General features: G+C 42.4%; 1 protein-coding gene across 8 annotated transcripts in view; it reads right to left on the reverse strand.

The window, feature by feature from the left end:
• Positions 1 to 642: 642 nt before the first annotated feature.
• The window catches only part of LOC105491857 (tight junction protein 2), a 140450-nt gene continuing 115741 nt past the window's right edge, over positions 643 to 25351 (reverse strand). For 3 of the 8 annotated variants that reach the window (XM_071077699.1, XM_071077698.1, XM_071077697.1), the window contains 13 exons: positions 25181 to 25331; positions 20918 to 21026; positions 19563 to 19773; positions 18671 to 18858; positions 17688 to 17783; positions 16875 to 16954; positions 15627 to 15837; positions 9383 to 9483; positions 7953 to 8165; positions 6702 to 6812; positions 4520 to 4849; positions 2950 to 3035; positions 643 to 1640 (listed from right to left, as the gene is read on the reverse strand). In XM_071077699.1, coding sequence (XP_070933800.1) covers positions 1475 to 1640; positions 2950 to 3035; positions 4520 to 4849; positions 6702 to 6812; positions 7953 to 8165; positions 9383 to 9483; positions 15627 to 15837; positions 16875 to 16954; positions 17688 to 17783; positions 18671 to 18858; positions 19563 to 19773; positions 20918 to 21026; positions 25181 to 25331 — 2053 coding nt within the window. In that variant the 3' untranslated portion in view covers positions 643 to 1474. The remainder of the gene's footprint in view (positions 1641 to 2949; positions 3036 to 4519; positions 4850 to 6701; positions 6813 to 7952; positions 8166 to 9382; positions 9484 to 15626; positions 15838 to 16874; positions 16955 to 17687; positions 17784 to 18670; positions 18859 to 19562; positions 19774 to 20917; positions 21027 to 25180; positions 25332 to 25351) is intronic. The other 5 variants (XM_071077704.1, XM_071077703.1, XM_071077702.1 and 2 more) reach the window with 2 other exon arrangements.

The following is a 25351-nucleotide window of genomic DNA, read 5'->3' on the forward strand; positions in this document are numbered from 1 at the left end:
GAAGAAGAGGAAGAGTGGATGTGGGGGTGTAAATTGATGCAACTTTCCTAGGAAGCCATTTGGCAGTAAACATCAAGGGCCTTAAAAATGTTCCTATACTTTTACTCAGTAATTCTACTTCTGAAAACTTGCCTGCAGAAAAATACTGAAATGTTGATCGATGATATACAAAACTGGATTACATACAAAGAGGTGCATTTCATGTATTAAAAAAAAAGGGCAAAAAACTGGAAATAATCCCAACAGCTAACAATAGGAGAATTGTTCACTTATGAAGCAGTCATGGGATATATTGCTCTGTGGTTGTTAATGACGATGTGTGCACCATGCTTTAACTACCTTGCTGCACAGTCGTAACCACCTGAGAAATGTTAGTGATAGAAAGATAAACAGAAAAAATACGAAATAGAACTACAAACACAGTACACCCTCAAGCATCATACACACAGACATCCACAAATACGTAATTGGAGAAAATACACCAAAATTATCTGAGGGATGGGATTATGGGTATAATTTTCTTTTTCACGTTTCCATTTTCCAATGTTCGACAAGGATTAAGTACTCACTTCTATGATTAGGAACTGAAATGAAAGTTGTATTTAAAATAGAAAGTAGCATACAAATCCACCACAAAGAAAATTATGGATTGCAATGTATTCCTTTTTATTAAATTATAAAACTGTTGTCAATACACGTGCTTTTGGAAATAGTGTTTTCCTCAAGTATCTGCTTTTGTGCAGCACTTGGTTTTAAACAAACAAAAAATTTCGACACCAACTTCTTGGTCTCCAAGCTATTGAGCACTTATAGCCAAACTATCAAGTATAGCTATGATATATACAGTCTGAATTTAGGGAAAATATTACAAAGACAAATGCCTTGAAAAGATGACACAGTGCAGGGAAAGCTACAGCTATTAAGATGGTATAAAAACTTAGTCAAAATGTTTTAGTCCATTATGGCTCTGCCTAAAGCTTCAAAGGAAGAAAATTTAAGACACTTCTCATCCAAGGCACTTTAGAGAGTTGCAATAAAGTACTTCTTTGAATTTAATTTGAGTCCAACAGTATTTTTTATTCCTTTTTCACATTCTGACTCACACTGAAACAGTCCTTGAAGGCAGCTATTAATGAGGAAAAATAGTTATTGCTTCTTAATATACATATTAAAAGTATGCAAACAGAATGCAGATTTTGGTCCACTGAAAGCAAGTAACAGGATCTGACTATGGTGTTCTGCTTAATTCTGAGCAAAAAGCCACAGACTCCTCTAACCCAGTCCCACAAACAGAACCTTCAGTTCTGAATTTGCACCGGCTGTCCCCTGGGTTCTCTATGAGGACACACAAGCTAGAGTACCACCACGTCTCCATGGTGCATTCTATCTGGAGAAGAACCATCCCGGCGGCCTGGCAGGACCGGCTAGTCCGATGCCGTGGCAGGCGGGCCCGGGAGAATCCACGCTCAGACATCTATAATTCTGTGTCCCGGTATCGGGCGGACTGGCCATAGTAACCGCGCTTGGAGTGTTCCGACAGCTGCTGGCGGTACTCCTCTTCCTCAGCGTCACTGCCATAACTTCCTCTGGTATCCTGATAAAGTCTGGAAGGAGCTTTCTGTGGCTCAGGGGGTCTGGAACTAACAAAGAAAGGGTGTTAAAGACATTTCGAGCACATCCATTCCTCCGGCTGCCCAGGGAGGCATGGCTCGGAGCACAGCGGCTCAACATACTGAGCAGATCACTTACCTCTGAGCCACATTCTGCAGAGCAACCAGAGGCATCCCGGGTCCTGCTCCAGGTTCGTAATAAGTCAAATCCAATGCCCACTTGGGTGGTGAGTGAGGAAGCCAGCCAGGTGCCCCTGACCTAAGAATCTCCCTGTTGGACAGGGGGAGCCCTCCTCACCCCTAAGCTCCCTGGCTAGTCTCACCCAGCAGCGAGAGTTCGCTGTCAGTTTCAGTCTGTCATACCCAAGAACTCTTTGTTGTCAGAGGCAACCTGGTTGACTGTGTTACCATTCAACTGGTAAAGAAGAAATTTGCTTCCAGTTTCCTATTGCTGGAAAACTAGACTTCAGCTTCCAGATAGAATGGCCACAAGAGGCCAGGTACAGTGGCTCACACCTGTAATCCCAGCATCTTGGGAAGCCGAGGCGGACGGAGGTCAGGAGTTCAAGACCAGCCTGGCCAACATGGTGAAACCCCATCTCTATTAAAAATACCAAAATTAGCTGGGTGTGGTGGCACACACCTGTAATCTCAGCTACCTTGGAGGCCGAGGCACAAGCATTGCTTGAACCTGGGAGATGGAGGTTGCAGTGAGCTGAGATTGCACCAGTGCACTTCAGCCTGGGCGACAGTCACTCTGTCTCCAAAAAAAAAAAAAGAATGGCCACAAGAAAATGTGACTTTTTTTTTTCTATTCTCGGAAGCAGGAAGCAATCCAGTATAAAACTTCAACAGGAAGACACTGTGAACATTCCTTCTGTTTGTGTGGCATTTACCGAGACTGCTCATTTGCTTGTCACGGTCCCTTTAGACCTCAGGGCAGCACAAGTGGTCTGACTTTGCTGGATGATGCAAAGGAATTAAGAATCTTGGCTGAGAGGCAACAAACAGCGACAAAACAGGTCTAAGCCCTAGGAATTCTGCTCATGTGCTAACCATGGGCAATGTAACATAACCAGGCTCCAATGTGTCAAAAGTACTGGCTTGAAACATCAATGATGACACTTTGTCAGAGTTTTGGCACACAAGCAAACTATGCAGAAGTTCTGACTCTGTCATCTTTACAATTAAATTTGATGGAATGAGTAAGACAAACAGTCATCCTGTGGGGAAAAAATCCTCCTGTTACCCTGAAATTTGGGTAAAGGAAATTCTTTCTTCGAGTCCCAGTCCTTGAGAAGTCCCCGCCTTAGACTTGCGCCTGCTGGGCAGCCCTTACCTCGTGTGCTGGGGCAGGCTGGGGTCTGGCTTGTGCGATTTGATTGGAACCGCGTAGATATCAGGATGCTTCTGGGCAATTTCGATCTGTGGTAATTAAAAAGGAAAAGAACAAGAGCAAAAGAATGAACCACTGGGCACTCTGCTTGCTGGTTTCCTGCTGGTCCCACCCTTTCCCCATATCCTACTTATTTTCCCATCCCATTTCAAGAAGAGGAAACACAGAGGCGGCGTCCTCATTTCCACGGTTATGTGCAGTGCACATCAGACAGGAAAACTGTTTAAAAGGAATGGAACTTCGACACATGCTACAACCTGGATGAACCTTGAGGACATCATGCTAAGGGAAATAAGCCAATCACAAAAAGACAAATAGTGTATGATTCTACTTATAGGAGGTTCCTACACTGTCCAAGTCACAGAAAACAGAAAGTAGAGGGGTGGGTGCCAGGGACTGTGGGGAGAGGAGAATGGTGAGTTAGTATTTAATGGGTATGGAGTTTCATGTGGGGAGGATAAAAAGTTTGGGGGATGGACGGTGGTGATGGCTGAACAGCGATGTGAAGGTACTTAATGCCGCTGAACTGAACATTTTAAAATGGTTGAGGCTGGGTGCAGTGACTCATGCCTGTAATCCCAGCACTTTGGGAGGCTGAGGAGGGTTTTGCTTGAGCCCAGGAGTTAGAGACCAGCCTAGCAACATGACAAAACCTTGTCTCTTCAAAAAATATGAAAAATTAGCGGGGTGCAGTGGCATGTGTCTGTGGTCACGGCTATTCAGGAGGCTGAGGAGGGAGTATCTCCTGAGCCTAAGAGGTTGAGGCTGCCGTGAACTGTGATCGCACCGCTACACTCCAGCCTGGGTGACAGAGGGAGACCCTGTCTCAAACAAAACAAAACAAAACAAAAACAAAAACAAAACAAATAAAACAAAAGAAAAAAGTGGTTGAAATGGTAAATTTTATGTTATGTATATTTTACCACAAGGAAAGAAAAATGCTCAGATGTACTGCTGCTGTTGTGCTAGACCTGAAAGAAAACTCCCACATCTACTGGGCAAATATACTCCACAGATCTTTAGTTAAATTCTTCTTTGATGTCTGAAAAGTTCTATGTGCACATGGTAAACAAATTCAAACAGCTCAGAAAGTACAACCTATGGGCCTTTCTGTTTTAGCACCCAAAGTTTGCTTGGTTTCCATGGCAAATCTGGGAGCTAATGAAGACATGTTTAAAAGAAAAGAAAAAAAAAATCACATTCTAATTAAAACGACTTCTGAGAGGCACCGATTCTCTCCTCACACTTCCTCATTCCAGAACCCTATACAAAGTCCTGTGTATAAACAGCAGAATCTTCTTCCCCTATATTGTCAAGTTTTCTTCATTGGAAGAACAAGGGACGTGCTGGGAGCTAGCAATCTGAAGTGACACACACAGCCCCTGCTTTGGGTGCAGTGTGTGTCAACAACCCTGTCACATCTGCAGCAGTGGAAAAGGGGCTGTCCGCTGTTATACTGAAATCAGACTTATTTAAAACTCTTATTGATGATGCGTAGTTTAAAAACAATTACCCTTGCATTCTGTGCTTCTTGGAGTTCCTGCATTCTCTGTAATCTGGCCTTGTGATCCATCTTCTCAAATATTTTGACTTTGCCCAGGACTGATTTGGGAGCATTATCTTGCTCCTCACTGCTCTCTCCCACCTCCTCACCCTCTTGAGGAGGGATGGGAGTGGAGGGCTTCAGTATAGACCGCCCAAAGGCAGGTTTTGCTGCAACAGGAGGAGGATAACCTTTGGTAGATGCCGCAGGAGTTTCATTACCAGCAACGGCAGAGGGGTTTGACTTATATTCATAGGATTTGGAGAAGTCATAGGATTCTTCTTTGTTCTGGGTTTTGGCCTGCAGAGAGCAATGACACGTTTTTACCTTGGGCTTTTAAGTTTATTTTCAAATCTGTATTAGTGATTTAATACACTCCATTTCCTGATCAGTTTCCAAAGGTGGTCCACAAATGCCATTCTGACAAGGAATGTAATACAGCAGGGTAAACGGCCACTGGCCAGGCTTCCTGAGCCCTACCTCCCTTCCTACACTAGATTATTAGGAATGCCAGGAAGCCAAAAAGGAGCAGGGAAAGTGCTGGGAGGGCTGTGATTGCCGGAGGTAAGATCAGACCTGGAATAATTTTGTTCTAGAAGAGGTTAGCATCTTGGAGAAGATCTCAGAACAATTCAGGCTTTGGGACTGCAAGAGTGGGCTTCTGAGGTCACTGCTGCACCGAGGGTACATGAGCCAGCCCAGGTGAGATCCATGTCCAGCTGAGGAATGAGACTGGGGTGGGGAGCGAGGGGAGCACTGCTTCACGCTAGCAGCCACTTCTCCTTCACACTTCGTCTTGCCCAGCTTGCAAATTTTCGCTGATGTATTTTATGAGGTCACTTATTATTATTACTTAGTACCTATCACATTTACTACTTCTGATGGCTCACACAATCAATTATGGCTCTCTTCTCATCTAAATTATTGAGTTAGGCCAGGCGCAGAGGCTCACACCTGTAATCCCAGCACCGTGGGAGGCCAAAGTGGGTGGATTACCTGAGGCCAGGAGTTCAAGACGAGCCTGGCCAACATGTTGAAACCGCGTCTCTACTAAAAATACAAAAATTAGCTGAATGTAGTGGTGCACGCATCTAAGTCCTAGCTACTCGGGAGGCTGAGGCAAGAGAATCACTTGAGCCCAGGAGGTAGAGGTTGCAGTGAGCCAAGACTGCACCACTACACTCCAGCCTGGGCAACAGAGCGAGACTCCATCTCAAAAAATAGTAACAATAAATAATAAATTATTGAGTTAAATAGATTTTATTTGGGTATAAGGAAAAACATAGAGTCATAGCTCTGATTCTGACTGGAGGTAAATAATATTTTGATATAAGCTCTTGTGTCTTTCTGTTCTGGATAATGATTATTAAACAAATAAGCAGCTCTCTTAAAGAGAGGCATTGTAAGCAGTGGTAATGATTATTCTCTTTAGCAAATCACCAGTAAGAATTATCTGGTGCATCTAGGCCGGGAGCGGTGGCTCACGCCTGTAATTCCAGCACTTTGGGAGGCCGAGGTGGGCGGATCACGAGGTCAGGAGATAGAGACCATCCTGGCTAACACGGTAAAACCCCGTCTCTACTAAAAAAAAAAAAAAAAAAATACAAAAAATTAACCGGGCGTGGTGGCGGGTGCCTGTAGTCCCAACTACTCAAGAGGCTAAGGTAGAAGAATGGCATGAACCTGGGAGGTGGAGCTTGCAGTGAGCTGAGATCGGGCCACTGCACTCCAGCCTGGGCAACAAAGCGAGACTCCGTCTCAAGAAAAAAAAAAAAAAAAATTATTATCTGGAGCATCTAAATCAGACTGTGGACAAAAAACTTTAGCTGGACAGCAAAAGAAAAACAGATTCTGCGATTGGTGATTCTAGGTATGCAGTATTTTTTCTTTACAATCTTTTAACAACAAAAAAAATAACACTAACAGCCCTAAAATTATATGTTCTCCTAATATTGCCTTTCCTTCCTTTTGCCCTTCCCTAATGTGGGGGATTCACCCAACAGGCCAAAAGACAGGCTCTAATAGAGAACACAGTGAGTCAGAACCGTAATTAAACACCATCTCAGTCTGCATGTTCCTCCCTGGCTGTCCAGGAGGTTCCAGAGGCATCTGCTTCCTCTTCCTTCCCATCCTGGGCTTCCCAGCCACGTACCTTGGGCGGCTCTGGCTTGAATGCTGGGGGCGGGCTATTGTCCCTAAGTTGATCGCTGCTAGCAGCCCTCCTCATCTGAGCTCGTGGCTCTGGGCTGGGTTTCCTTATGCTCTACAAGACATAAAGGTTCATTCACAACAAGAACATCCAAGCAGAGAGAATAGAGCACTCGACTGCTTTGGAGGAGTTCTGCAAACTTGAGTAAGTTCAGAAGTTGAGGTCCTGAGCCGGTGCTTCTTTACTGAACAGGCAGACACCATCACCAAATGCTTCAGACACATTTTTTAAAACTGGCTGCATCCAATGTAGAGTCTCTTCCATTAAAGCACAGTTTTTTAAGAACTCTCCAAAAGTCTAAAATCTCTTGTGTCACTAATACCTATGTCTATAGGCATTTGGGAGTTAATTATTCTTTACAACTTGTCTAGCATAAACTAATTTGTTGCTGTGGTAATGGTGTATTTTTCTCCCCCTTCAGTTTGTTGTTTTGGGTTTTTTGTGGTTTTCTTAGGGTAGTTCTATTTCATAAAGAAAAAAATCATTTACTGGAATGAGCTAAGATGCTAGAGAGAAATCCACAGCAATAATTATCCAAATATATGAACAATCCCATCTACAAAGATCATTATTCCAGCATTCTCTGAGGTGCAACTAATAATTGCTAACTTGGCTGTGACTTTACAGTGTCTGTCAATGTGATTTCAAGGATCCCATAAGCTATCTAATCACAGTGGATGCCCAGTACATGTGATCAGATGAAGGTTTGATCATGAACTCAAATAAAAAACTGAAATACAAGAGAGAAGGAAACTGATGGGGAAACACTCAAGAGCTTTGGCAAGATTAGAAAGGTTAAAAGCAGGATGGGGAAGAAAAGCAAGGACATCTAAGAGTACAGAGAGAAACCTAATCAAAGGTTACAAGTACATACAACAATACTGCATGGGAAGGAATGTTCCGCTAGTAATTTGGACAGCCGGCACATAAAGCCATTCTGTTTATCCGTCGCACCTGAGGGCATGGGTGTGAGGCGTGCTGGCCCCTCAAGCTCTTCTGAAGTCCACCTGCCTGTCCCACTTTCCCACAGACTCAACCATGCCAGTGTGGACTCAGAGCGAGAGACTCCCTGGAAGTCATCTGCTCCAACCCCTAGGAATGCCTTCCACAGCACCCTGAACACACAGCTGTCCACGAGAGTGCAAGGAAAACACCAGGCTCTCCTGCTCCTGCCCGTGGCCTGCCTCGCCTCACCTCCTCGTGCTGCACCGGCTCCGAGGAGCGGGTGATGGACGACACCAGCGGCTCCTCGGCTGGCTCATCCAGCTCATTGTCAGTGTAGGCGCCTCCTTCGCCGTCCGTGTCTTCAAAGTCACTGATGAGGCGGCTGTCGCAACTCAGATAGTCCGCGCCCATGGCGGTTAAGTAGGACATGCGGTCTTCAGGGTCATCATCCATCCCTTCCATCTAGAGGAATTTGTGTCGGAGGGTCAGTGGGGTCTGACGTGGCTCCTGGGAGTGGGGACTCAAGAAAATTCCCAAGGACACAGCCAAGCGACTGAAACATTGATGTGCTCGCCAGGGAAGGCATCTTTTATTTTTCTCCCTGAAATCACTTGGCTTTGGTACAATGTTGATATTATGGACATTTTTGTGCAGGAACTCAAATTAGGGGCCCTACAGCCTATCTGTGCTACCATCCATCCTACATACCGCAGCTAAGCCACACTGCCTCAGACTGTCTTGCTTTTCTTCTGAATCCAGCTCCTCCACAGCCTGTTCTCCTGGTACCATTCTCCTAGTAATATCAACACATGCACACTGCCTTGTGCTACACTCACATCCATGCCTCTACAGGATTCTCAGACCCTCAAAGGCAGAAGGTACGTCCTGTTCAACTTGTCCTCCCCAGGGAAGCTTGCATAGAGCCTTCCAAGCTGGAAGCACGCCATAGATGCCAGATACTTTGACCAAACATCTAGTTCTCAAAGAGCAAGACTTAGTCAATTCTGCAACAAAATCAGTCACTGTAAAGTCTCACAAAACTACTCAGTTCAGCTGGTGTACAGGATACTAGCACCAAAAGCTTCTAGAGTAAAAGGGGCCACAGAATCTCCCTCTTTCCTCCCTGAAGCACAGCCGTGTGTGAGCTATCTCCACCAGGGAGAAGCGATCCAATTCTGGAGGCCTAGACAAATTCCCTAACACTCTCATATCACCCATTCAAACTCTCAGAACGATGGCACATTCTCAACCAATCTTTTTGTCTAAGTAATTCCGACTCCATTAGCTTTTCTTCTTTTTATTAATGTTTAGCCGTATTCTCCAAGTTGCTTGACCTCACCTCTCATCGGCACTCTAAGTTTCCCACGTCCTTAGTAAGCTGTGGAGCTCAGCATGAGATCTTGTAAGCTCTGATTAGTGTACTTCGAATATAACACTAGTTACTATGTTAAAAGTAAAAGGGAAGTGAATGTAGGGCTGCACACGTCACATTCTGCTCTTCTTTTAAAAGTTCCTTCATTTTTATTAGTTGATCAGAGAATTTATGAAATTTCAAACTTGATCAGCACACATGTGAGCATCACTTCAAATGGGCATGGCTTGACTACATTCACTGCCCTCTTCAGGAAAGTTTCAGAACAGGGACTCTCACCTCATAGCAGCATATCCATGCCACATACCTTTCCTTCAGAGACCCAAACCGCTTCTTCTTGCTGATGCTGAATAGTGTCCTTTAAGCTGCCGAACCAGCTATCATTGGCTGAATTTAGGTTGATTGTAGCTATAGAAATATAAACAAAAAGGTCTGCATTAATTTCCAGAGCCATGTTTATTAAGGATGCTATTTGACATAACTTATACTCATTTCTGTGATATTTGAATTAAGACTTTGGTAGACGCAAGAAAATGCTGGCATATCTTTGAATACTAAACTCCTTTTAATGAATGCAATTAAAACTATTAACCATGTAGCTGTCTGAGTTCACATTATAGGATGTGATAAAGCTAAAAATAGATTTTTAGAATGTTTATTTTCGGCCGGGCGCAGTGGCTCAAGCCTGTAATCCCAGCACTTTGGGAGGCCGAGGCGGGTGGATCACGAGGTCAGGAGATCGAGACCATCCTGGCTAACATGGTGAAACCCCGTCTCTACTAAAAATACAAAAAACTAGCCGGGCGTGGTGGCGGGCGGCTGTAGTCCCAGCTACTCGGAGGCTGAGGCAGGAGAATGGCGTAAACCCGGGAGGCAGAGCTTGCAGTGAGCCGAGATCGCGGCCCTGCACTCCAGCCTGGGTGACACAGCGAGACTCCGTCTCAAAAAAAAAAAAAGAATGTTTATTTTCAGAAAAGCTAACTTTAAGAAATGTTTTTAAAAAGTGTTTTCCGCTGGGTGTACTGGCTCACGCCTGTAATCTCAGCACTTTGGGAAACTGAGGCAGGCAAATCGCCTGAGGTCAGGAGTTCAAGACCATCCCTGCCACATGGTGAAACCTCATCTCTACAAAAATACAAAAATTAGCCGGGCATGATGGCAGGTGCCTGTAATCCCAGCAACTAGGGAGGCTGAGGCAGGAGAATCCCTTGAATTCAGGAGGCGGAGGTTGCAGTGAGCCAATATCATGCCACTGCACTCCAGCCTGGGCGACAGGGCAAGAATCTGTCTCAAAAAAAAAAAAAAAAAGCCAAGAACAAAAAATGTGTGTTTTCAGGAACAAAGATACATCTAAAACAAATATACGCAAGCTGCCATGGCTCATGCCTGTAATCCCAGCACTTTGGGAGGCATAGGTGAGTGGATAACTTGAGGCCAGGAGTTTGAGATCAGCCTGACCAACCCGGTCTCTACTAAAAATACCAAAATTAGCTGAGTGTGGTGACGCACATCTGTGGTTCCAGCTACTCAGGAGACTGAGGCACAAGAACTGCTTAAACCCAGGAGGTGCAGGCTGCATTGAGCCGAGATCGCACCATTGCACTCCAGCCTGGGTGACAGAGCAAGATTCTAAAGATCATTTACATAGACAGGTATATCACAAATAAGAAAAATATACACTAATATACTGTTGGCTACCTCCAATAAAATACTAAAAGTAACACTTAAACATAAAGTTGTCCCTTGGTATCTGTAGAGGATTGGTTCCAGGACACCCTCCACTTGGATACCAAAATCCACAGATGCTCAAGTCCCTGATACAAAATGACATAGTATTTGCATACGCCTTATGTACATCCTCTTACATATTTTAAATCATCTCTGGATTACTTGTAATTCCTAATACAACGTAAATGCTACACAAATCATTGTTATACTATATTGTTTAGGGAATAATGACAAGAAAAAAAACCTGCACATGTTTAGATGTAACCATCCATTTTATCCCTCAAATATTTCCTATACGTGGTTAGTTGAACTCATGGATGTGGAAACTACAGATATGGAGAGCTGACTGTATATCATTTTGATAGACTTACACATTTTAGAATATACATATGGATTAAACAAACTCAACCAGTTTTTTCTACTCAGAACAAAGTATATCTTACATAATAGCACTTACTATGCATTAATCAGTTACTTTCCAAGTACCTTACCTGAATTAGGTCATTTCATGATTACACAAACTTTGCAAGGTAGGTATTGCTATGATGCCCGTCTTATGGATGAGAAACCAAGACAGAGTAGTGAAATTAACTAGCCCAAGGCCACACACCAAGCAAGTGTGAAGCCTGGATGCAAGCTCAGAAGATTGCTTTCAGAGCCTATGGCCTCAGTCACTACACTACATGGCCCATCTAAAACAGAAATTTACAGCACAGATATAAAATACCAACAAAGTACAACATATGCCATTTCTTCAGCAATATGTATTATGGACCTAATGGAGATAAACGAGACAAGCAAGTCGGGTAAATTGTACCCCTAAAATTATCAGACTGCAGGTAAATCAGGATTTCTTTTAAACTACATTGCCATGGCCTCTGTAATGTATTATCACTTCTAAAGCCAAAAATAACCATTAAGCAAATTTTGTGAGCAAGGATGCTTCAGGTTTTCCTCCAAGTAACATAGCTTTCTTCTGTTTAAGAAGTTCTAACAGTGACCTTGGAAAATCCTGAATGAGCTTACAATTTCCTTGGTTATTAATTATTTACAACATTGAAATACACTGATCCATTGGACAACCCGAAGAAAATGAACTTTGGTTCCATGGACTTCTATATTCCTATTATGGTACTCTGCAAAGATTACTGTGTTTTTCTCACAGCTAAAATATTATACTTAAAAATAGAAGTGAGATTTTGTACGCCAGAGACAAAATGAGGGATTTACACTAAATATATACAAAATGTTAAACAGTCTTTTAAAGCTTTATGTTGTAGCTGTCTAAGTATGGTCTGTATTCATCATAAAGAAAAAAGGGCCATTTGTGAGATGCAGGAAATATGTTCTTGCCCCTTGATAAAATAAAGAATATCACAAAACCTCTTATTGAATTCACATTAACAGTCAAGTTTATGAATAAAAATTGAGAGCTTCACAGTAGCTAACTTCCTAAGCTGCATGTAAAGGTAACATCCAACTCATGCTTTGACCCCTTTTTAACAGGCAAGTGCACAGACATGAGGCTTCCTTCCCTTGACTCTGCTGAATTAAGTACCTTTGGCTTATTATTGGATTATCTCATTCTGCTTCTCAGATTCTTTGCCTTAGAGCAATACTAGTTAATTATCTGTTGCTCCCAACCTCTGGGCTATGCCTATAACCCCTTGGATAGACTTAATCTATCTTTTGAGCTCAAGAAAGTGAAATACTGAAAGGATGCTCACTCACCCACTGCCTTAGTTGGGAGTACTGAGGTTCTGAGCGCATGTGTGTCCAGCCCTGACATGTATGGTCAGTGCTACTTCCCCCTCCCCAGCCAATGAGGTTTGGAAGTACCAAGAACAACAGCAAAAGGTAATATCTAAGACTAGAGGGTTTAGGAAAAGGGAGAAATGGGGAATGCCTGCTAATGGGTATGGGGTGTCTTTGGGGATGATAAAAATGTTCTAAGATTGATTGATTGATTGTGATGACAGCTGTACAACTCCGAACATACTAAAACCCACTGAATTGCATACCTTTTTTTTTTTTTTTTTTTTTTGACACAGGATCTCATTGTCGCCCAGGTTGGAGTGCTATAGTGCAATCTCGGCTCACTGCAACCTCCAGCTCCTGGGCTCAAGTGATCCTCCCAGCTCAGCCTCCCGAGTAGCTGGGACTACAGGTACCCACCACCACGCCCAGCTAATTTTTGTATTTTTAGTAGAGACAGGGTTTCATCATGTTGCCCAGGCTGGTCTCAAACTCCTGAGCTCAAGTGACCTGCCCACCTTGGCCTCCCAATGTGCTGGGATTACAGGTGTGAGCCACCGTGACCAGCCGAATTGTATACTTTCAATGGGTAAATTATATGGTATGTAAGTCAAATCTCAATAAAGCTTTTCATGTGCCTGGGTTAACAGTGGCACACTAGACACCCCTCTAAATGGGCAACCAACAGCAAAGGTATCTGGCTAGGGGGTCCAGCATCTTCCTTCTGTTTTCTGTGGTCAACCAGGTAGTCTATAATCCTTTGAGAAATCAGGAATTAAAATTCTACAATTTAGCATAAAAGGGTAGCCCCATTTGGGTCTCTAAATCTATAATTCAACTTAAATGATCTTCAAACCATGAACTGAATGCTTTGAAGACTCCAAGAAAACATGTAATTCAAAGATTGTTTTTTTAAAAAAAAAAATTTTGTGATATGCAAATGTATTTTATAGCAAATTTTTAAAAATTGGTAGTTGGGGAGGCAAGCCTAACGCTTAACTTATTATGACAAGTCAACTTGCTTATGGGCAAATCTCAGAAAAAAGCTTCTCCTGTTTAACTGAGAAGTACTGTAAGTACTGTAGGCCTTCAGCCTAGTTCTTCCTCTACAATGCACTGTTTCCCTTCCCGATTTCCTACATCCTCACATGAACCCCAAATTTAACTCTCCGAGGGAAGACCCTAGCCATTCAGTGTACTCAGACAAAAGCAGGGGGGAAAATAAAGTGTGGGTAGTTTTAACTTCATTTGTAATCACTTCAGCCTCAGTTTTTTAATCTGTTAAAAGGAAGGGCTACATTACGTGACCCCTTTTGGGATTAGAATATGTCTGTGCTGTAACACATGTACAATATTGGACAGTTATGGACACCATAGTTTAGTCTGGGCTCAGCCATTCACCAGAATTGTGACTATGCAAAAGTGCTGGCCTTTCTTATGGCCTAATAAGACAGCACACATGGAAGGCCGTACCACTCTTCACTATATTACTAATATGTTACTATATTATTATATAGTAATAATAATACTAGTAAAAAGGACAGAAAAGATATTGATAAACATACCAAGAGTATGAGTACTTAAGACTACATTCACAGAAATCTAGTTTATGATGGACCACTTCCTCCTCTGCATTTGGTTAAACTATGTCTCATTTGGCCACAGTGGTAAGTAGTGCACCTCTCTTTAACAAGAAAAACCAAGTTACACTAAAACAAGCATCTAATGTGAACACAATCATTCACCCCCATCCTCTCCAGTATCAGAGATATGCTAAAAATGACATGGGTGGATGATGATGCGCAATGAACTCAATAAGCTAGCCTCATCCTGAGGGTATCATATCCTTGCAGTCTCCTCATGTTGCCCCCACAAAATAATGCCCCGCATGACCACAAAACTTATGTAACCCTTTAAAACTCTTAATAATCCCATATGCACAGAATTCATCATTTATATAGATAGTGAATATTTTGTTATTAAAATATGTCATGTTCTTAGACCATTTTACTTTCATGAGTAATAGCAATGGGTCTTTGTTTCATGGACTTAAAAATATATTCTATTAGGTAAATCTTTAAACATGTACAAAAGTACAGATAGCAGTTTAATGAACTCCCATGTACATATCAACCAATTCAACAACTAACAACTACCAAGTCTCGGCCAGTCTTGTCCTGTCTATAATCCCATCTACTCTCTTCACTCCAGACTATTTAGGCAAATTCCCAACATTATATTAGGTCAACCATAAATATTTTATTTAGTATGCATTCCTAAAAGAACTTTGTTTAAAAAAGATCACAATATTATTATTACACCTAACAAAGAGGAGTAATAAATCTTTAAATCATCCAATACTCAGAGTGTCCAAGTTTCTAGTTTGGAGATTTTTTTTTTTTTTTTTTTTAAGAGACAGCGTCTTGCTCAGTCACCCAGGCAGGAGTGCAGCGGTGCCATCATAGTTCACTGCAGCCTTGAACTCCTGGCTCAAGCGATCCTCCCACCTCAGCCATAGGCATGTACCACCATGCTTGGCCCTTTATAGTAGAGACAGGATCTCACCATGCTGCTCAGGCTGGTCTCCATCTCCTGGGTTCAAGTGATCCTCCTGCCTTGGCCTCCCAAAGTGGGAGGATTACAAGTGTTATCCACCATGCCAGACGGGGATATTTTTAAATAATGAAACCAAGTTCCTTTTGCTTTGTGAGTTAATACATGTATTGATGGCGAGTACTGAACAATGACACAATCTCTACAGAGATGTAGGTGTTCGGCCTGGCTCAATCACTAGCCTTATAGTCTCACAGGAAAATCTGAACTTCATCAAAATGGCTAATTATTACCATATCATGGATCTTTAGGATCATTTTCAAATAGACAAAATTACAAAGTTCAATATACAAATGCCATTGGTCTAACATCTCGTTTTATAGGATTAACTATTTTTCAAGGAGTCATGAACACAATTTCAAATTCTCCATTCAGATTAATTAGTCATTTCTTCTATTCTTCAATTCTCTATTTCTCATTTTTGAGCAAAGGCACAACATTTACATTTCACTTACCTGTAAAAAGGTGTGCACACGTTTTTTTAAGCTTGTTGGCTTGATCAAATAACTTTCGAGAACTTTTGTTGGACGCTGGATTTAACCTTTGTCTCATGGTTTTGACACCTTGTCTGGAGTCTGGGTTGAAAAAAATCACAATTGGGAACCACTGGGTGTAATTCAACAGGTCCACAGCTTTTGGAGTCACATCCAGTAGTGCATGCTTATCCTGTTACAAATGGGGAACAGTTATATAAATGGGTATATAAAGTAATATAGCATCAAAGACTTCGTTTTAATAAGTAAAGGCTGTATGAGACGTATCTTGTTTGTTTATTTATTCACTTATTTGAGATGAAGTCCCGCTCTGTTGCCCAGCCTGGAGTGCAATGGTGCAATCTCGGCTCACTGTGACCTCCGACTCCCGGGTTCAAGCAATTCTCCTGTCTCAGCCTCCTGAGTAGCTGGGATTACAGGTGCCCACCACCACCATGGCCAGCTAATTTTTGTATATTTAGTAGAGACAGGGTTTCACCATGTTGGCCAGGCTGGTCTCAAACTCCTGACTTTAGGTGATCGCCTGCCTCTGTCTCCCAAAGTGCTGGGATTACAGGCGTGAACCACCATACCCGGCCTATCTTGTAAATTTAAATCAAGAAGCAGAACACATTTCCTTCCACATAATGCCCACTTCAATATTATCAATGTGTTAGAACTTCTGATAAAATGAATTAACACATTATTTGGTATAATGCTGAGAACTCTGAAAAAAAAAAACCAGTATGTTGCTGCCAGAAAACAGTGACTGGTTTCCACACAGTGAAATGGTTTGCATTCACATTATCTTTTTTTTTTTTTTTTTTTTTTTTTTGAGATGGAGTTTCGCTCTCATCGCCCAGGCTGGAGTGCAATGGTGCCATCTCGGCTCACTGCAACCTCTGCCTCCTGGGTTCAAGCGATTCTCCTGCCTCAGCCTCCTGAGTAGCTGGGACTACAGGCACCTGCCACCACGCCCGGCTAATTATAATTTTAGTAGAGACAGGGTTTCACCATGTTGGCCAGGCTGGTCTCTAACTCCTGACCTTAGGTGATCTACCCGCTTCAGCCTCTCAAAGGGCTGGGATTACAGGTGTGAGCCACTGCACCTGGCCAATTTTTTATTATTAACATTTAATGATTAAGGTACAGATACTATTCTAAAAGTGACTGCAGCAAACCATGATCTAATTATTTCTGAGAACATGGTCTGTGGATGAATTTTCTCACCTGTTCAATAATTTGCCTCACGGTATTTAACCGGACCACTCCGGTGGATTTCTCAGATCCTGCATCTTTTGGTTCCGTTTCTGCAAAAGCAAAAGCAGGGAGCTAAATAATTGTTTAGAAAACGGTGACAATCAAATACTCCCACCTAGCATCAGCAATGACGGCACACCTGACATTAGGTGCCTCCTAAAGAGATTCAGTGGGAAGGACCCACACAGCCTGCTTAGCGGAAATCTAATCGTGAAGAAACGGTTAGGCCAGTCCAACAGGAAGCATTCTAGGAGACAACTAGCTTGGATTCTTCAAAATATCAGTGTAACAAAATTATTTAGGAAAAAAGAGGGGACTGGAAAGACATAAAAATCACAAAAAGACATAAAAGTCAAATGTCATGAATGATCCTTGGTTGTATCCTGAATTAAAAAAAAAAAAAAAAAAGCTATGAAGCACATAACTAGGATGAAAATGTGGAAAATGGACTATATACAAAATCACACTGTATCAATGTGTTATCTTTCTTGGCTGTGATAATGGTATTGCAGTTATGTGGGAGAAAGTCCTTGTTCTTAGGAGATTCCCACAAGTATTCCGGGATAAAATGTTATAAATGATTCTGCAGAAATATTTGAAAGAGTTTGTGTGTGTGTGTCTATGGTGCAAGGAGTGGGTGAGAGAAAGTGCATGAAAAATGTTAGCAACTGGTGATTCCAGGTGAAGGGTACGTGGGTGTTCACGATTCTTCCAACTCCTCTGTTAGAAATTTTTCAAAATAAAAATATGGGAGAGAAAAAAAAAAAACACTGACAGACTTACTAGCAGTTTGAAACCAGTCAGGTAACTCATTTGCCAATTTTTCCATTGCTATATCAGCTATGGGGCCGAATAAGACCACAGGTCTCTTGAAACCAGCTGAAATGACAAGAAAGGCCGTTAAAGCATACACACTTGCCTAGCTGTTAAAATAAGCAGTACAAGTATCATATGGCCTTTTGATAACATAGCTAAATGAGAGAAACTGTGGTTTCTACCACCCCCAACTCAGCTTGGCTCTGTTCTGAAGAATATGCCTTCACTATCCTCACCATTTAAAACAATTTTTTTCTTTTCATTCAACCACATACTAACCTAGATATATTTTCTTTAAGAGACAAGATCTCACTATGCTGCCCAGACTAAACTCAAACTCCTAGGCTCAAGCGATCCTCCTACCTCAAGCTTCCTGAGTAGCTGGGACTACACTGCCTAGCTCCTCACCATTTTTAAACACAAACTTTGCCACTGATAATATATGGAAACTTTTTTTATTTTTTGCAGAGATGAGGTCTCACTATATTGCCCAGGTTAGTCTTGAACTTCTGAGCTCCAGTGATCCTGCCACCTTGGCCTCCCAAAGTGCTAGGATTACAGTCGTAAGATACAGTGTCCAGCCAATATAAGGAAATTTTTGAACAGTGGTATTAAAACATTTTTTAGGTTGCAGAAATAAGCCTGAATTTAGGAATTGGAACAGCTTTTTATAAATCATGCTCCTTGTTAGAGTTTGATTTCAACTCTATAAACTGCCTTTGGCATAACGGACATACATAAGTTAGAATTTGACCATACAGTCTGAAAATGAAGGTGAACAGTTAGAACCTGACCATACAGTCTGAAAATGAAGGTGAACAGTTAGAACCTGACCATACAGTCTGAAAATGAAGGTGAACAGTTAGAACTTGACCATACGGTCTGAAAATGAAGATGAACAGGCTCAGAGCCCAGTCAGATCATTTCCAGGCCCCATGTTGCTTCCTCACCTTCTCGCAGCAAAACCCTCTCATAAGCCGGGAATTTGGTGCTGACAGACACAACGGCTGTAAGGTCTTCCCGACTTTTCCTCAGGTTCTTCTTCACCCCAGACCTCTGGCCACGCATTCTCCAGAAATCTGCCCTGTCCCCAGCATTGTCTCTCTGGGCATTCTGAACACTGGCCATTTGTTCAGCTCTGAGAAGAAACCATGGGAAGTAAATCTCTACAGCCAGAAAACGCAGCAAACACACATTTCATTAATCAAATCCAATCGATTTTACTTCTGAGCTCAGAGAAGATTCCGCTTAACAATGAAGAAGTTTCAGAGGGTGGGAAATGTGGGGACCGTCACTTCCAAACGGGAGCAGAAAAAGGCTGGGTCTCTATGAAATCTACCAGAAATGGCTCAGCAATAAACATGTGAAATCTGGCTCATTCTGATACGCCGGTACACAGTACACACCACACCTGGAACTCCTGCTCAAATACAGGCCTCTTTTCTAGGTTCCTGCACTGTCAGCCAAATACCAAGTGTTCACTGGGGTGCATAAGCCTCTCCAAGGATGGAGACGGGACACCAGACAAGGGTACCTTGTCTCTAAGAGGTGTCCTGGCATGCTATGGCCATTCAGTATCTCTCTTGTACACGGTACAAGGCAGTAGATGCTCTTTAGGAAGTTGTTCAAACAGCCACATGCAACAACCAACCACATGATGCTAAATTTACTCACAACAAACCAGCTGGTGGCTATTTACAATTCACGCCACTCTCCATAAACAAGAAACAGATGATGACACGTAATGAACTCATGTGGGGTTTCCTTTTGCAGGGAGGGGGCCTGTAGTTTTCTGCAAGGGGAAGGATTAAAAGGGGTGTGTGAGAATGCGATCTCTGTTACCTGCTCTTGTTGGGGATTAAGCCTTTCTCCAACTCGTTCCCAATCCTCACAGCCAGCCAGTGGCCCAGTTTGCCGTCATACAGTGTGTCTACCACTCGGAAGACCTCCCCCCTGGTGAAGGCCAGGCTCTGTGGAGTTTCCTTCTCACATTCAAAGTGGCTTCTTATAAAAAATGAATCCCCTCTGCCACAAGCCAGGATGTCTCTATACACTGAAAGACAAAAGCATTGTTTGTTGCATTCAGCTTCGTACAAGTTAAAAGTATTAGACACTCAACACAGCTTCTCCCATCTCTGATCTCCCCTTTACCTTCCTTCCATTCAGTGCACAAGTCCTATGGGAATCACAGCTCCAACAGGAACAAGGACAAATTACCAGCTTCACGGCTTGCTGCAATGGTTATTTTTATTTCAACTTGACCGGGCCATGAAATGACCAGGTATTTGGTCAGACTTTATTCTAGGTCTTTCTCTGAGGGTGTTTTTGAATGAGAGTCACGTATAAATGGGTAGACTGAGCAAAGAAGATCGCCCTCCCCGATGCGGGTGGGCCTCATCCAATCAGTTGAGGGTCTGAAGAGAATGAAAACCAGACCCATTCTCAATTAAGAGGAAACTACTCTTCCTGCCTGATGGCCTTCGAAAGGCGACATCAGCTCTTTTCCCTGCCTTTGTACTGGAACTACACCATTGGCTCTCCGGGTTCTCAGCCCTTCAGACTGAGACTAGAACTAAATCACTGGCTCTCCTGAGTCTCTACCTTGACCATTTTCACTGCAGATCTTGGCACTTGCCAGTCCCCATAATTATGTGAGCCAATTCTTTACAATAAATCTCTTTCTCTCCTATTGATTCCAATATCTCCTATCGGTTCTGTTTCTCTGAAGAACTTGATTAACACACTCGCCAATCAAACTCTGAAGCAGACAAGGAAGATACTCTCAACCCTCACTTCACAGATGAGAACAAGGCCTGGAAAGGCGAAACAACTTGTCAGACTGGCTGGGGGCAACAGGGGCACCAGCCAGCAGCCATGGCCTTTGCACCTGTCATATGTAAACTCACTAATAACTCCAGGCAGAACGTAAGGCTGCATCACTGTTCAGGAAGGCACTTTTATTCCAAAATGACACAACTAGTAAAATTATTTCAGTGTATGCATAGAAAACATTTTTATGGAAAAGTTAAATGGCACCCAGATTTTCTTCACACACCTAGGACCCAAGGATTGGGTGTTGAGATCCATCTCAATTTTTTATTACCCAGATTTGCCTATTCTGGTACCAAGACACCTCTCTCATCCTTCCCACTCCCCACCCCCAACCCCAACAAAACTAAATGACCAAACTTGCTCACCATCGGCTCGGCTCTGAGCTAAAATGGTCACCATTTCACCTTTAGGGATTTCTAACAGGTAGAGAACGGCATCTTCCCGCACTAGTCCTCTGAAATCCTGTGTGTTCACCTATTAGGAAGGAAAAACAGAAAGAGAGAAAAAAAAGAAAAAACAGAGAAGTTTATAGTAAGGTGCCACTGAGCCTTTTGTTTGTTTTCATCAGGGCCTGACCAGAGCAAAGCCAACACGTAAATGAGTCCTTAATGTCACTATTCAAGCCCTCCCACCCAGCACCTTGCTATGGGCCTGAGCACTATACCTTCTGGCCTCCCCACACTGCCAGCTGCACCTTAGAGATAAGCCATTGAAGCAAGGATCTGTCACCAGATCAGATTAGAATTTCTTGTGGTTGTTTCCATCCATGTCCCTTCTGTGAGTCTCTCACAGAGGTGGCCAAGAAGGTAATACACAAGTATGAAACAGATAACTATAATGCAATAGGGAGTGTTGGGGTCTGTGGCAAATGAGTATGCTGGCCCAGCATTCACGCTAATTTTAAACGGTTCAAATAAAAGCGTGCAAATAAAGACTCTGACCAATTCCACCCTTTTCCTATAGCTTCTATCACCTAAAAGTGTTTAACATGTGTTTATAAAATTGAAAGGTATTTATCAAATTAAAGAGCCTCAGCCTTATAGTTAGAAAGCAAGTAAAATTGAAATGCAGCACAAAGAACAAGACATTTTAAAATCATAGTGCTACATCTTTTTTTTTTTTTTTTTTGAGATGGAGTCTCCCTCTGTCGCCCAGGCTGGAGTGCAATGGCGTGATCTTTGGCTCACTGCAACTTCTGCTTTCTGGGTTCAAGCAATTCTTCTGCCTCAGCCTCCCCAAGTAGCTGGGACTACAGGCATGTGCCACCACACCCAGCTAATTTTCTTTTGTATTTTTAGTAGAGACGAGGTTTCACCATGTTGGCCAGGCTGGTCTCGAACTCTTGACCTCAGGTGATCTGCCCACCTTGGCCTCCAAAGTGCTGGCATTACATGCGTGAGCCACCACGCCCGGCCCATAGTTCTATTATGTTTAAGCCTATTTTAAAACAGAATTATAAATAAGTAAAATACGAAAATCATATTAAAGTACCTGATGTTAATAATATTTTGTAGAAATAAAGATATAAAATTCCTATGAAATATTTTCTTCAGTCATTGACAATTACAGAATCCTTTTAATCACAAGAGTAATGCTTTATTAAAGAAGAAACTTATCCTTAGTTGGGTGGGCTTTAATTAAGGCCAAAATCTGAGTAAGTGAAAGTTGGCATTAGACTAAAACTAATTTGGTGCTTTTAAAATAAAGTGATGTGCTAAAGCAATCGAGTTAATTTTTCCTTTGAAACAGTATTTAGTATTTAAGGTTCGTCTCTGTCCCCCAATTAGGGATCATCCCATTTTGGTATCCTTTCTTGTGCCATTTGTTTATCTACATCTGTATCTACATACAGCCATATTATACTTTTACATGTACTATATATGCTTATATTTATTTATTTAAATAAGACAGGGCCACAAGGCTGGAGGAGGACCTTGGGAGTCCTTCAGTCCATCTCTCTGGCCACAAGAGATTGACCTTAGGTCAGGGTCGATCACAGTCTTCGATAGCCAAAAACTATAATGGTCAAAATTAAAGCACACATGGTAGCTACATTTGAAAAATCTACATGGTTAATAACCAAACTTAGAAGTCTTTTTTCTCTTTTCCATCCCATAAAAGTTTCTGAAAGAGAAATGACAACGCTATCAGATAAATAACAGGCAAAGAGCAGTTAAGTCAAACAGGAATAAGCAAAAGCGCATATATCTCCATTATTGATAAGGAACATACATATCCTGCTCATGCCTCCATTCCACATGTCAAGCTGTCACCTTTGCAAAACAAAGAGCCACACTTAAAAATCCCACAACAGAAGAAAGTGATTAGCATGTGTATAAGGCTCACTTTATATATTCAATTTGGCCATGAAAAGGAGCATTGAAACAAATTAAAGTAGAAAAAGGCTAGGGCAGCACTTTTCTACTTGAAGGTTACATTGAACAGTCCTTTCCAATAAATATCCTCTTTGATTAGCTGTTTAGTAGTCTACAGGGTCTAGCCATGTCTGCTGTGAGCCTGAAGAGGATCCTGTATCAGCCACAGCTTAGTATTGTGCAGCAGCTTCTCCGTCCTTGTAGGCAAACTCAATCTTTTTCACCCCTTTCTAGAACTGAAAGTTTCTTTTGTAGTCAACAGAAAATTTATTCGCACCCAAGAAATGAGGACCACCTATTGCCTGACCTCCACATGGGATGACTGCAAAAGAAGCCAGTTCCCAGAGTTCCTTCCATGTTGCCAGGGTGATAACAAGAAACAAAACACCTTAAGTAAAAATGCTGATACCATGAATTTTTATCCTTGGAAGCGACTCTCCCCAACTAACAACTTAGAGAGGTCTGACTGCCAAGCCTCTAGGTGAATTCACTACGTTTCTTCACGGAAATTTAGAAAATCTCCCAACCCCTCAATGTACAAAAATATTTTATCCTTGAACCTTAATGAGCAAAGGCTCCAAATTTCTAGCTATCATCCTATGGCCTCACACTAGTTAGAAAAAATGCCTTTTTTCTTCATTAGCATATATGCAAAGAGTAAACTGGTATGAGCTGGCACTCAGACGGGTTTTCATCAGTAACATTTGGCGAGTGGTATTTCTTAGGATCATGCGGTACCATGAGGTTCATGCAGGTACAGTCTTCTAGGATCCTGACCAGGGCCAAGGAGGGTCTAGAATTTCACCGGAAAGCTTTGGCAAAGCTCACGATCAAGGTTTGCCCTTCATCTGCTCCACAAATGAAATCCGAACTTACTGCAATGGGGCCAAGAAGGAAGGGGGCTGCCTGCTTTTGTACTTTGCTGCCTGCTTCCTTGAGAATTCTACAACTTTTTTCTCCCCTCTCCTTGGAGCCTAGAAGCCCCTACCAAACCCCTTAATTTATTACATATGGACTTTTTACTAACATTAACAAGAAAAAAAAAAAAAAACTCATATATATGAACTGCAAGTTTGCAGAAGCAGAAAGAAATTTCCAATGAATACAGTTAACAACCGGGTGCGGTGGCTCATGCCTGTAATCCCAGCACTTTGGGAGGCCAAGGCGGGTGGATTGCTTGAGCTCAGGAGCTCGAGACCAGCCTGGGCAACATGGCGAAACCCTGTCTCTACTAAAAAGACAAAAATTAAGAGGGCACCTGTAATCCCAGCTACTGGGGAGGCTAAGGACTAGGAATTGATTGAACCCAGGAGGCGGAGGTTGCAGTGATCTGAGATAGCACCACTGCACGCCAGCGGGGGTGACAGAGCGAGACTGTCAAAAAAAGGCAGTTCCCTAGTATTCTATATTTTTATTGTAAGTAGGTACTTGATGTTCTTGAAATTTATTCTGAAGTCAACAAAGAATGCTACACACACACACACACACACACACACAAAAATAACCCAAGTTATTTTTTAATTCTTTAACAGATTATACCAACACATAGTAACTTTAAATGTATCAATATTTGATTAACCAGGAATTTCCTTTCCTGGACAATTTTAGATGTAAATAACATTGATTAGCAGCTATTTGTTATCTTCCAATAAGAAAACAGAATGGACACTGACCTTCCTATTCGGTGCCAGGGAACTCTGCCTTGTAAGTGTTACCTGGTCTAATCTTCCCAGGGTCCCTGCGAGGCAGGTATTCTCGTCCCCATTAAACAGATACAGAAACCCGAGTCTCAGGGTGAACCAGGGTCACAGAACTAATAAGAGGCTGGAACGAAATTCAAATCACCCAGTCTGATGCCAACACTCACCTTTGTTCAATTACAGGACACTGCCTTAAGAAAGATGGCAGTCAGGGGGAACACAGCGAAAAAAGCAAAAATCAGAAAGATCTTTTTGAAGAATCTTTCCTGTAAGTGCTTACTTAGAGTCTCAATGTTTTCACATTAATCAGACTAATAAAATCTTGGCAAGAACTGAAACACTATCACTTCTCACGGATACATGGATGAGTTCTGGGTTCCAAGACCGACAGGACCCATTTGAGGAATACAGAGACTTCAACGCTGGGCATCAACAAACTCGCAGCTGCTCTATTTCACCAGCTGAACCACTTTCTCTTCCCTTACAGGAAGAACACCCAGAAAAGCACACCCCTTACAAGTAACTTCTAGAAACAGAGCTGGACAGTTCTTACCTTCAGAATCTGGTCTCCTTCTTGAAGGCCCTCCTGCTCTGCCGAGGTCCCCTCTTGAATGCCAGCAACAAATATCCCAACATCATTGCCACCAGCCAACCGGAGGCCCACGCTGTCTCCCTTTTTGAACCTTACCATTTTGGTATTAGGGCTGCAATAGGTTCCGTTTCA

Source organism: Macaca nemestrina, chromosome 14, assembly GCF_043159975.1.
Source record: "Macaca nemestrina isolate mMacNem1 chromosome 14, mMacNem.hap1, whole genome shotgun sequence".
Taxonomy (NCBI): Eukaryota; Metazoa; Chordata; class Mammalia; order Primates; family Cercopithecidae; genus Macaca; species Macaca nemestrina.